The sequence below is a fragment of the Capra hircus genome, chromosome 14 (genome assembly GCF_001704415.2).
Source record: "Capra hircus breed San Clemente chromosome 14, ASM170441v1, whole genome shotgun sequence".
In the NCBI taxonomy this organism is placed as follows: Eukaryota; Metazoa; Chordata; class Mammalia; order Artiodactyla; family Bovidae; genus Capra; species Capra hircus.
The window spans coordinates 62,208,034-62,220,383 of record NC_030821.1 but is presented as its reverse complement, the minus strand read 5'-3'; the positions used below and the strand labels follow the sequence as shown (position 1 = coordinate 62,220,383).

At 45.1% G+C, this 12,350-nt stretch overlaps 1 protein-coding gene across 3 annotated transcripts; it reads right to left on the bottom strand.

Annotated features, from left to right (window-relative positions):
• EFCAB1 (EF-hand calcium binding domain 1) lies at window positions 782–10,117 on the bottom strand. Of its 3 annotated transcripts, XM_005688957.3 has the most exons (7): window positions 9,926–10,117; window positions 5,813–5,971; window positions 5,002–5,106; window positions 4,188–4,339; window positions 3,368–3,472; window positions 1,973–2,052; window positions 782–1,137 (listed from the first exon to the last, which is right to left on the bottom strand). In XM_005688957.3, exons 1-6 carry the CDS (start codon window positions 9,981–9,983, stop codon window positions 1,993–1,995), a joined length of 639 nt encoding a protein of 212 aa, XP_005689014.1. In that variant the 5' UTR covers window positions 9,984–10,117; the 3' UTR covers window positions 782–1,137; window positions 1,973–1,992. The 3 variants fall into 3 exon arrangements, with proteins under 3 accessions (XP_005689014.1, XP_005689015.1, XP_005689013.1); XM_005688958.3 differs by lacking the exon at window positions 782–1,137 and having other exon boundaries at window positions 1,946–2,052; XM_005688956.3 differs by lacking the exon at window positions 782–1,137 and having other exon boundaries at window positions 1,979–3,472.

Sequence of the window (12,350 nt, the reverse complement as noted above, 5' to 3'; positions counted from 1 at the left end):
TCCTGGGCTGTGGAGAGGCTCTAGCCACTTCCCTCGGGTGCCCCACCCTCAAGTCCCACCACAAGTGTTTTAAAAGCTCTTTTAGTTTTAAAGGAAGTCAAGTAGTAAAACAGGGTTATTCACATGGTGGTTGACCTACAGGGAAAGGCTCAGGGACAGATGCATAAAATCAGGGTTTTGCATGATCCATTAAAATCATAGTCAATTATGGGCCACATGCTGGCAAAGAAGTAAATAGCGCGGCACAGGCAGGGTTGGTCCTCACGCGCCCGCCCTGCCGGCCTTCCCAGGACCGTGTAGTCACACGTGCCGGAAATCCCCAGAGATGCAGGCCTGGAAGCCAGCACTCTTGCTCACAAAGTCACCCCAAGTAAGGAAGTGATGAAGCTTGTGAGGAGATTTATCTCCGAGGACAGTTCATTTGGAGAATTATTTGTAAGAGCAAACGTGGGGACATTCAAATTGTGAAGGGCAGGGAAAGAGCCTCTCAGGATGGCTCTGGACAAGGATTTCCTGACCTGAGGGAATGTTCCTGACACAGTGGTTCATAAAAAAGCAGCTTAGAAGAGGAGGTTCAGTGGCATCCCCTAAAAATATGGGCGACTCTGCAAAAACGTACATGTCCTCACAGAGAGGCCTTAAGAAAGCCTGAGAGAGTCTATGCCAGAATATTAACGTTTTAGTTTCATCTTAAAATTTCTTAAACTTCGGAAATATTTTTCAGTGATTATTATTCGTAATTGGAAAAATACAATAAAAATTACAAGCATATTGTGTTGCATTTTTTATATGCCAACTCAAGACAGAAAAATTGTATCAAAGTCCATCTGTATGAGAATCCAAAACTTTAAGAAAACACTTGGACAGTAAAATGTCTTCTATTTCATGAAATTGGGTATTTCACTTATTTATAGCACTTCATTTTTAACACTAGGTATTCTTTTGCTAAAATGTAATAAAGCATATGCAGTAACAAGAGGAATTTGATAGGCCGTGTGGCCTTACGTGTCTGCACGTGGACCAGGGGTTCCCACTTGACGTCCCGCTGCTGCCCTGGAGTTCGCAGGAGGCAGACGTGGCTCAGCAGCAGAATGAGGCCTGTCTTTCTCGAGCTGCGTCCGATGCCCTCAGCACCCACTGGAAAGAGGGGCAAGGGAAGGCAAGGCCGGCTTTGGGGATACCCGGCCACTGGGCACATGTGACATGGCCCCGGACGAGGGGCTGCACAAGGGGCATCCCAAGTGGGGTGATGTGGACTAACAGTGGGGTCCAGGGGGAGAGCCTGGGGGCAGAACAGAGAGGGGGCTTTGCATCTGACCAGAAAGGGGGCGTCTGGGCTGACTCACAGCCAGACCTCACCCCAGACCCAGGGAGGAGCATGCCCCGCCCGTGCGCACCCACAGATGGGTCAGCCTCGTGGTGCCCAGGGCCCCTCTGGGCAGCAGGCTGAACCTTCAGGCACCTCAGACAGCGACACAGAGCATATGAAAACAGACCCAGCCTCTCTGACTGTTACCCAGGGCACAGCAGGAAGGTGTCTCAACACTGAACACCAGAATGATCATTCTTTGGAAAACGTCTTGGTTACTGATTGCTCCAAAGGGAATTCAGTAGTTTCAGTGATGTTCAGATGGGTGCCCACCATCTTTCCATCATGAAGAAAACAGCTCATGATTACATGCTCTCTCTATTCATTTCAGTCATGGAGATATTTTATTATAGTTTGTGCCAACAGATGGTCTAGGTGATAACTCCTCTCTGCAGCGATAACCCATTGGGCCAAACCCAACCACAGCTAATAAGGAAATCTGTGTCTGCATCTATCTTACTTGATCTTACACCAAAGGTGACAATGTATGTTAGTCAACCCTGACCCATTCCCCCTCAAACACACAATTCACCAAATTCGCCCGCACCGTCCAGGCTAAGCAGGAAGAACACACAGTGTGGGTGAGCCTCCCTTTTTACTCACTTGAGATGACATTTAGGAATTCACACCTCATTGAATTCATTTGGATCTTTGAATACTTGGGCTTCAAATTCTTTCTGGCTCTGAGAAATGGAAGTGTTCAAATTAGTACAGACTAACAAAAAGTGTTCTGTGTGTCTGCCTGACATCCGAAGAGCCTGGCAGCGATGAGGAGCATGAGGTGGGGGCCTGGGATGGGCTGTGTGCTCATTCTCAGGTACTGACTCTGCTCCAGCCCAGCGCTGGTTCAGGGACCGCCAGGAGGGCGAGACCTGGCTCCTATGGGCCCCTGCCCACAGGCTTAGACCCAGAACCAGGGGCTGGTTCACAGGCCAGAACCAGGGGCTCAGCTCACCACAGTGGGACTGCAGGAGGGTGGGCACCCTGGGGATCCCAGAGGGCTCATCATGGCACAGCCAGGCTGCAGTGGTAGCTGAGATGCTGGAGGGAGACCTGGGGGTGGGGAAGGGACAAGGTCGAGGAAGACACGAGCCCAGCTGGAGACACAGATGAGAGACTGGGGTGGGAATATGGCAATATTCATGTATTGCATCACTCCACCTGCCTAACACCTTTCAACAGATCCTCATGACCTTTAAGACAAAGGCCAAGCTCCGAGCTCCATGCACTGGGCCCTTCCGTGTCCTCCAGGCTCATCATCAGCCTCACGACTCCAGATGCTCTTCTAATACTGTCCCCCTTTTCCTCTCACACATGACACTCCCTCTGTGTGGGCCCTGCTGCTCCCGTGCATCTGGTTCACCACTGGGTCCACAGGACCTGCAAGCCTGCCTTGTCCCTCCAGCTGTCCACTCAACTCCCTGCAGCAGTTTCCACGTCCCCTCTTGGCCACACATGCCCCTCTGAGCCCTAGCACCCGGGGTCCGGGGACTCTGTAACCCATGATCAGTGAACCCTGGCAAGTGACCTACACTCTCTGAGCCTAGGTTTCCTCATCCATAAAATGAAGACAATGATAATTGCCGACTTCACGGGGTTGTCAGAGGACAGGTGAGGCCACAGGGGGCTGCCAGCACTGCTCATGGTACTGATTAGCAATGCTGGTATAATAATAATTATTATCATGTAATCATTTTCTGTTGGTTTTTTCCCCTGATCTGGAGTGCAGCCCTAGAGTTTTTCATCTGGGTTTCTGGCCCACATTACGCTTCAATAATAGTTTCTTGCAGGAACAAACAAGTTAGTGAATGAAAAAGTCACAGCGGACTACCTGAGTTCAAAGACACGGACCAGCCCTATTTCTCGGCCGCCTTTCTCTTTTAGAAGCCTCTTCTATGGGTGAATGTGACTCATCTGATCACTTGCCAAACCAGGGAGTCCTGGGCTGCTGCTCCTATAGGATGCTTTGGTCTCTGTTCTGTGAACACATGCTGTTACCTTCGGGTCAGGGAGACATGGCCCAAACGCTTCCAGTAGAAGGGTCTCTTCCCTCACGGCCTGTTCATAGTCCGCGAAAGACAGCTTCCCATCATGATCATGGTCCTGGGGGCAACCGCCACGCGGCAGTTAACATGGAAACACTGATCACAGACACCCACTATCTTCTCGTGGTCCATGGTTCAAAGAAAGATGTTAGAAAAGTGAAAGACTAAGTGATGAAATGGAAAAGGTCCTTTAATACCACGGTGAGAGAGAACAAGCTGGCGCTTTCTTTCACCAGGCAGCAAACTGATTCTTGTTTAGTTGCTAAGTCGTGTCAGACTCTTTGTGACCCCATGGACTATAACTCGCCAGGCTCCTCTGCCCATGGGATTTCCCAGGCAAGATTACTGGAGTGGGTTTCCATTTCCTTCTCCAGGGGATTTTCTTGATTCAGAGATTGAACCTGGATCTCCTGCATTGGCAGGCAGATTCTTTACCACTGAACCGTCAGAGAAGCCCAGGAAAAGAGTTTCCGTAATTTGAATTCTCATTTCTAGCCCATCTCTGGCTTGTGAATTTCAGTGCATGCTAAATCACTCAATTGTGTTTGACTCTTTGCAGCCCTATGGACTATAGCCCTCCAGGCTCCTCTGTCCATGGGATTCTGCAGGCAAGAATACTGGAGTGGGTTGCCATTCTCTTCTCCAGTGGATCTTCCCCACCCAGGGATTGAACCCATGTCTCTAATGTGTCCTGCACTGGCAGGCAGGTTCTTTACCACTAGTGCCACCTGGGAAGTGAATTTCAACAGAAAAATCTGAATGATCCATCTCACCATTTTCTTCAGTGTGATCTCCACCAAGTCTTTGATGCCTTCGTCAGGGTCTTCCTCAGACGGCTGCTTCAGGAGGCTGTTCTTCAGCATGTGGAACATCTCCTCCTTGGAGATGAAGCTGTCCCCGTTCAAGTCAAACACTTCAAAGCAATCTTAAAAAAAAAAAAAAAAAACCGATACAAAAGTGCTGCCATTAGCAAGGTAGAGTTTGCTCTGATGGTTTTCAAGGCCCAGGGCTCTAGGGTGATGCTCTTATCAAGCCCCAGGACTCAAAGCAATCAATTCCCATAATAGATGCTTAACGTCCATTTACTGAATATACTCAACAGTCCTAGAAAGGTTTCTTACACTTACCTATGAAGAGCAGGCCAAGGAACAACAAGTTGACAGTTTCATCTTGGAAACCTTGGAAAACTGATTGAAATGTGCCTCTTAAACAGAGTTCACTGGGGGTGAATTAGGAATTAACTAAGAATCAGAAACTTGAATCAATGTTTTTGACTCTTATGGTTATAATTCAAGTAACAAAATGTGTAAAATACTCAATACTTTCACGCCTAAAGGCATGCATGTATGGTTAGCGTGTGTGCTACATGCCTGCGGGGTCTTGCTTGGCATGATTCCTCCTTAGAGTGTCCTGACTTGTCTGTTTACTACTTGTCCCCGCTCTTACTATCGAGTTGAATTTGCTCCCTACATGAGGTCAATGGGAGTTCAAATCAAGCAAACAACAGAGAAACCCACCACACTGATGCACATTCTTTGCACCTGCTTATCATAAAGTACAAACCAGTAGGATGGCGTGAAATCTTACATTTCATTTTTTCTTCCAAAGTTCCTCGGAGAAACACTGATAATCCATACACCCACTCTATTACACTTATGCAACCATCGTTGTCTTTATCAAACCCTCGGAAAACTAAAAAAAGAGAGAGACATACAACATAACGCTTGTGCTGAGCTTGTATTCTCAGTGAAGGCCTGTGCCACACTGCTCACTCTTCATGTTTAAGCAAAACTTCAGGACCATGTGGTCCCACATTCTCATTTGACAAAATGGAAAACTGAGACGTCATAACACTGGAAAACTCTTTCACCTAAGCTTTTACATTCTCCCTTCATACTTTGTGAGAATAAGCACACTGAATATCTAAAGACATGAATCAACAATTAACATATAAACAAGTTGGTATATTACATGTTGGTATGTTAACATGAAATATATAATTTTGTATTTTTGTTACTCAATGAAAGTAATGCTACTACATGACAGGCTATATCTTAATTTTTACTGAAATACTCTCAATGGTATAAGGACATTTAAATGTCCTTTTGAAACTATTTTAAAAATATTCTATTTACTAAGTAGAAATAGAAATGTTTGGGGTTTTCTGATACAAGGTAAAGGAAACCTAGTTATTCAGGCTGACTTTGTCCTCTTCTTAAATACACGAAAAGAGCGGTCGCTATCTTCTTCCCTACAAATATGAAAATTAAATTTTTATGTTCAAGTGGAATTGGGATCACAGAATATGAAGCGTCTGTCCCAGGGTTTGCCTGAACTTCAAACTGTTTCCCTCAGTTGTGGCTGGATCTGGTGCGTCAGGATGCTGGCATCTGCTCACCCCTGTCCATGATCATGTCGTCTGTCATCCCAAACGTCACATGGAGGATGTTCCGAAAGGCATTGCGGTCCAGCCCGATGATCACGCCCTGCCGCTCGGTCACTTCTCCCACCAGGTTATAGAAGAGGTTGATAAGGCATTTCACTTCAAATTTACTAACTGGGAAAGAATAAAATTAAGACATAACAAAAGGCATTTTAACCTTTAAAGTCCAGCTTCAACTCTGCATGAATGAGTCTGCAAACAAACAACACTGGAGCCGTCCACAGCCAGCTGTCGACAGGAGACGACCCTGCTTTGAGACTCATGACCCCCAGGTTAACAGAGGACCCCACCACCCCAGAAACAACAGCAGAAACAACAGCCATCCCTCCCATGCACTGAGGCTGTCATATTTGGAAAAAAAAAAAAAAGATAATATCAGCCAGGTCACCTGAAAGGCAACTGTGGGGTCTGATTATAACCTGAACAAGGCAGCAGAGGTGAGCATGGTGATGTGAAGAATGGTAATTTTCCCCATCATTTAAAAAAAATAATTTTCTTTATTTGTTCATTTTTGGCTGTGCTGGATCTTCATTGTCACGCGCAGGCTTTCTCCAGTTGTGGCGAGCAGGGACTACTCTCCAATCACAGTGCATGGGCTTCTCACTGCGGTGGCTTCTCCTCTTGCAGAGAATAGGCTCTAGGGCACAAGGGCTTGGGTAGTTGTAGCTCCCCGTCTCTAGAGCACAGGCTCAATCGTTGCGGCGCACAGGCTAAGTTGCTCCATGGCTGTGGGATCCTCCCAGACCAGGGATCAAACCTGTGTCCCCTGCATTGGCAGGCAGATTCTTAACCACTGGACCACCAGGGAAGCCCTCTGCAGCATTTTGATTACAGGCATTCATGAGATTTACAGTGTAGCGTTCCCCTGGAGATAGATACCAATCTCCCCCACACTAGGCACCAACTTGCATCTCACATTAGCTTTTGTGAAGCCATGAGCCAGATTTTGGAAATCAGAATCACCTATTTTCCAATAAAGAAGGATTTAAGCATATGCTAGCACACAGGAAGTGCGGGCTGTGGGTGATGTGAAAATGAACAGGCAACCACGCAGCAGCACCTTGGAGGAAGAACACTTTTGTCTAAAGCGTGTGCGCACACGTGCTTGCTTGCAGTGTACATGACTGTGGAAAGGGTGGCCCAGTAAACACAGAGCTGATTGTGTCCCGAGCACCATCTGAGGTGCCTAGCTGGAAGGATTAGTGTCTGGCATTAAGAACATAAAAAGGAGTTTAAATATGAACTACAGGTGGAAGATGGGGAAGATGTTATTTCAAAACATGACAAAATTGTGGTTGAGCATTTTTAAAAACAAGGAAGATGTGTCCATGTACAAGGAAACAGCACAGAGAAGCGGGTAAATCCCATCTCGTCTTTTAGGCCAGGACAGGTTTGAAGGTGATTTCTGGTTTGGGGCACCACAATTTAAGAGGAACATTGAAAACTTCAGAAAATAAATGATTTAGTAAATAGATTGATAAATAGTAGACAATGATACAGTGATTATAATTTTTAAAAGAGCTGTTAGTTGCCACAAAAAATGGTATGAATAGTATGTCACTTCCTCAAAAATCTTAAACATTGAAACACTACACAATCCAGTGATTTCACTTCTGGGTATTTTCCCCAAAGGATTGAAAGCATGGACTCTGATACTTGTGTACCAGTGTTCATACCAGGAGTATTCACAACAGTCAAAAGGTGGACGTAACCCAGGTGTCCAGGGAAGGATGAGTAGATGGGTGTCCATCCATACAATGGACTATGATTCAGCTTCAAAAAGGAGGGAAGTTGTGAATCATGTTACCATATCATAACTCTTGAATACAACATGCTAGAGTGAAACAAGCCAACAAAGATGACAAATATTTTATGATTGTACTTATATGATGTACCCAGAGTAGTCAAATTCACAGAGACAAAAAAGTAGGTGGTGGGTGCCAGGGGCCAGGGGAGAAGGAAGGGACCAATAGTCTCATGGGGACTCAGTTTGGGAAGATGGGAAAGTTCTGGAGATGATGAGGGGCATGGCTGCCCAACAATACGAATGTACTTAATGCCACTGAACTGTGCACTTCAAATAATTAAAGTGATACATTTTGTGTATTTGTGTAATACACAATTTGTGTAATACATTGTGTGTGTTTAACTACAGTAAAAACTCTAAAAAATAAAAAGTGATGTTAATGGTTAGAGAAGAGAGACTTGCATGAAAGATGATGCGATCTGTTCATGTATATGAAATGCTAGCTGAGGGGGTGTTGATTAGCCATTTTCCCATCTCAGCTGAATAAAAATGAAAGAATATTAGCTTATTACCCAAAGTATCAAAGCTGAGTAATTTTTCCACAGGAAAAATTCTCTTGCTGAAATGTTTCTTAAATTCAAGAATACAATACTAAATGAAATTAGGGACATCGGAGAAGGGATTTTTCATCTTTTCAGATTGGTGTCAGTCTGCTCTGCAGATCAGATCTGCCAGGTGGTGGATTAACTAGACCACCACTTAAGATACTTTCTTCTCTGATTCTGCAAAATCTACTCACTTCATCCTGCTGGGAACATCACCTGGCAACTAAAAGGAAATCTGACTTTAGAAGAAAGGTCTTCTGTGTAAAGTTTCAAAATTATTACAACGTCTATGATTAGTTGCCTGGCCCGGGATTCTCACTGTTTCTACAGAATTTAATCATCAAGTTTCTTAAGACTTACTTGAAAAATTTTATGTGAAGGACAAAAATCAAAACTGTTGACTGGTTTTCTTGTTCTGTTTTCACTTATCTTTTAATATATTCACAGAATGTCTGCAATACATTTGCAAACACACTGGAAAAGGAACTAAATTAAATTCAGTGTTTGCCGTGTATAGTAGTTATTGCATTGTTCATTTAATATGTGACTAGATGTTTTAAGAAAATCTGGTCTTTTCCAACAAATGAAAATATTTTAAGAAAAACAATAGGACAAAACTCTCAGATTATAGTAACCATAATAATAGATTATAGGACAACTTTTACTTTCAGAGTTTAAGATGCTTATACATACCATAACTTTTATTTGCAGCACCATCCTGACAGACTTTCCTACCTCTCATTATATAAGATACTAACTCTGATTAGAAGGCACTAGATTCCATAATCTTTAAAACTACATCAAAACATGTTTGCTTTTCTTTCTTTGCACAATGGGAATAGTCTTGGGATTATGGTTTCTTGTACTTTTTAAAAGGCCAGTAGTTTTGTAATAAGCACATAACTTATAAGCTGGATCATCAAATATTTATACCAGATCCATAGCTTCCTTGCCCAAGCATAGTTCTGTTTTTGAGTCTGAATATAATTATAAGGTTACCTGTGAAATTCTAGGACCACTTTTCAGAATATGTGTGAGATGGGAGTAGGGGGGTTATTAACATTAATATCTTTCATAGGTGTTCATCTTGTCACCTGCCAAGTCTCCTTCACTTTGCAGGAAAGTGGGGCCCCAGAGATGGGAACAGATACTCTATTGAGTGATTAGCTTTTTTGAGCTCCTTGGTTTCCAGGCACATTTCCTTGCCCTGAGATACAGGTTTCTGTACCACTTTAACCCACCTTTCCTAAGGATGTTCAACCATTAATAACCACTTTCCCATAAGGTTCGCTTAGTAATTTCCAGAACTTGGACCTTGCCATTTGGTTTGCTCTAAGAAGAGCTTTTTGTTGTGCTACTTCTCTTGATTCCAGTGGGTTTTAGTGCTTGTTTTCCACCTAAATCTGAGGCTAGGGCCACATATGTCTTCAGGGTAATTAAATCACATTTCTTATAAGGTAAGGGGAAGTTAAGAGAAGGTTTGAGAAGCAAGCACGTGCATGCATGAGTGTAGAATTTGGTGCCTGGACACCTGGAAACACTCCCTAAGATCCTGGGCTCTGTGGGTGTCCACCCAAAGTAGCTGATGCTAGTGTTCCCTTCCAGACTTCTCTTTAGGGTCAGGCGTGGAGGGACTCTGCAGACCGGACTCTAGCACCCGCAGGATAGGGCCTGGCCCGGGAGTCTCTGCCCGCCCAGCCCTTGATTCTTACTTACAATGCTTGCAATTTTTAGTTAAGGAGTCCGTCAGCTTCTGCAGCTTCTTGCGGTTCATGTTGGGAGCTCAGGAAACCGGGAAGAGGCCGGTGTCCGGCGGCGGCTGCCAGGACGGTTGCTAGCCCTGGGTCTGGGGCTGCAGGCAGGTCTCCCCTGTGTGTGTATGCTGTCCTAACACGCGGCGTGGCCGGGGCAACGTCTGGGCGGCCGCCGATTGGCTGCTGGGCAGGAGAGGGCGCGGTCCTAACAGGCGGCGTGGTCATGGCAACCCTCGGGCGGCCGCTGATTGGTTGCTGGGTCTGCGCTCTCTCACTGGGCATCGGGCCAGGCGCCCTCCGACCGCTTTCCGACTGTGACATCGGCGAGTGACCATCCAGGTGTGTCTGGCTCGGATTCACAACCCCTTTGCTGTGCTGCACCGTAAGTCAAGGTCTGAATTTTGTTTTGCGCTCCGTGCGGGGATGTCTTGGGTAGTGAGCGTGACGCCAGGTCCTCAGGGAGGTCTGGGAACCTGGGGGATGCAGGAATGAGCAGGCGTGGATCCGGACGACAGCTGTGCAGGAAGGGAGGGTGAGGGGCTTGCTCTCAGGTTGCCAGTCCTTTTGCTCTGATGCCAGAAGGGAGTCTGCAGCAAGATATCTTCAAGGTTTTGATGATGTTACTGAGAGCAAGAGGAACTTGTAATAATTATGTATTTTTTTCCCTTCCCTGTTCATTCTTGAGGTAGCGCGGGAGGCTGTCAGTCGAATATGGGGAAAACCCCCTAGCAATTTTTTAAGCTGGATAAAGAGTCAACCTTCCAAATAAAGACATGCTGACAAAGGACAGTGGCTCTGGGGTACAACCTGAATTTGCTTTCCTGGAAGAATATCCCAGCAAAATGAATCTTTTACTTATTTGAAAGACAAGTTTTTTGACTGCAAACAGAGGCTAATTTTTACATCTTTACTCTGAGAGAAGTTTCTGCTTTTAACACAGATCAGACACCCTGTTTGAATTAAGACAGTAACAAGGGTTAGCTCAGCCAGAAGGAAAAAGTCCTACAATATTCGCCAACATGTCACTTGTTTCACTTCAGAAGCAGTAATTCTTTTTAATACGAATTATTTTATAGTGTGTGTACTATCATTGTGAAATGGAAAGCAGAAAAATTCTACCGACCATGAGTAACGATTCCAAATCAGGTCTCTGATTCTGTTTTTTTTTTTTCATTTGTTATGGAATGGAAGACTGGGATGCTGTTTGAATCCAGAGTCAAGGATGCTTGAGGAAGGCAGGCACTGTGTTATCCTGAAGCAGATTCCTTGAGAACAGTAACTAATATGAAATGATAGTGATTGTGAGTTTTCCAGTTAATGGCTAGCTGGTATTCCTATGCATAGTCTTGTCGGGCAGGTGTGGCATTTTTAATAGGATTGTAGGGAACGAATAGGGGTGGATGTATTCGGATACATTCACTGTGAGACCTTAGGGACTTGTCAGATGTCAGATATGGCAAATATTTAGTCCACAGAGATTGTTGGGGTGCTCATCGTAGAGACAAGCAGCTGAAAGAGTGGTTGTGGTTAATAGGAGAAGCCTCTGGCCCCTCTCGTGTCTACCAGGTGTGCTGAACAGACACCCTGCTGGCACATCTGGTGTGTCCACACATCTCTGCACACTTCACGTGCCAGAAGCTTCTTAAGCACCTTTGGGGAGCAGATCAATTCTTCCTTCACAGCCTTCAGGCCTGGGTCCCACCATCCATGTTTCCTCAAAGTGGAAGAGCCTCTGGAAGGCAGTGTGACAGAAGCCTGATTAGGAGTCAGAGCTGTCCTACCAGCAGAAATCCCGAACCTGCCAAGAAACCGTGGTGAGGCGTCCTGCTCCCACCCTCGCTCCCAGGTCTTTCTTCTGTGTTATTCCTTTAGCCAGAACTTTACAAGTGCGTCATAGCATCTCCCTACTATCTCAGAGGGTGGGTCGTGGAACTGGCCTCACACCCGTACAGTCTTGCAAACCTTTCTCAGGGAAAGCAGGTATTAATCAGAGGTGTGTTTTGTCCACATGTTGGCCAGCTTCAGAGCATTCTCTACATTCTTGTGTCTTTTTGAACTTAGTATTTTTATACCTTAGAACAAGCTGTGGGCCTGATGGAGTCTGCTGAGTGTGTTTTGAGACTGGTTGTAATTTCTGTTCTTAGGTTTAGTTGCTTGTGTGAAAGAGATGCAGGACTGCGTCCCAAGGGCTTTTTCTGAGTGAAGCAATTAGGCCCGAACAGTTACCTCATATCAAGTCAATCAGTAATAGAATAATCAAAAACTGGGCTTTGAGAGTTCGAACAGCTTTGGGATGGATACTTTTGTGGATACAATGGTGTATTAGAGTGATTATGAGTGTTTCCTTTAATTTTGTGTGCAAAACAGCCTCCTCTTAGACTCACAAT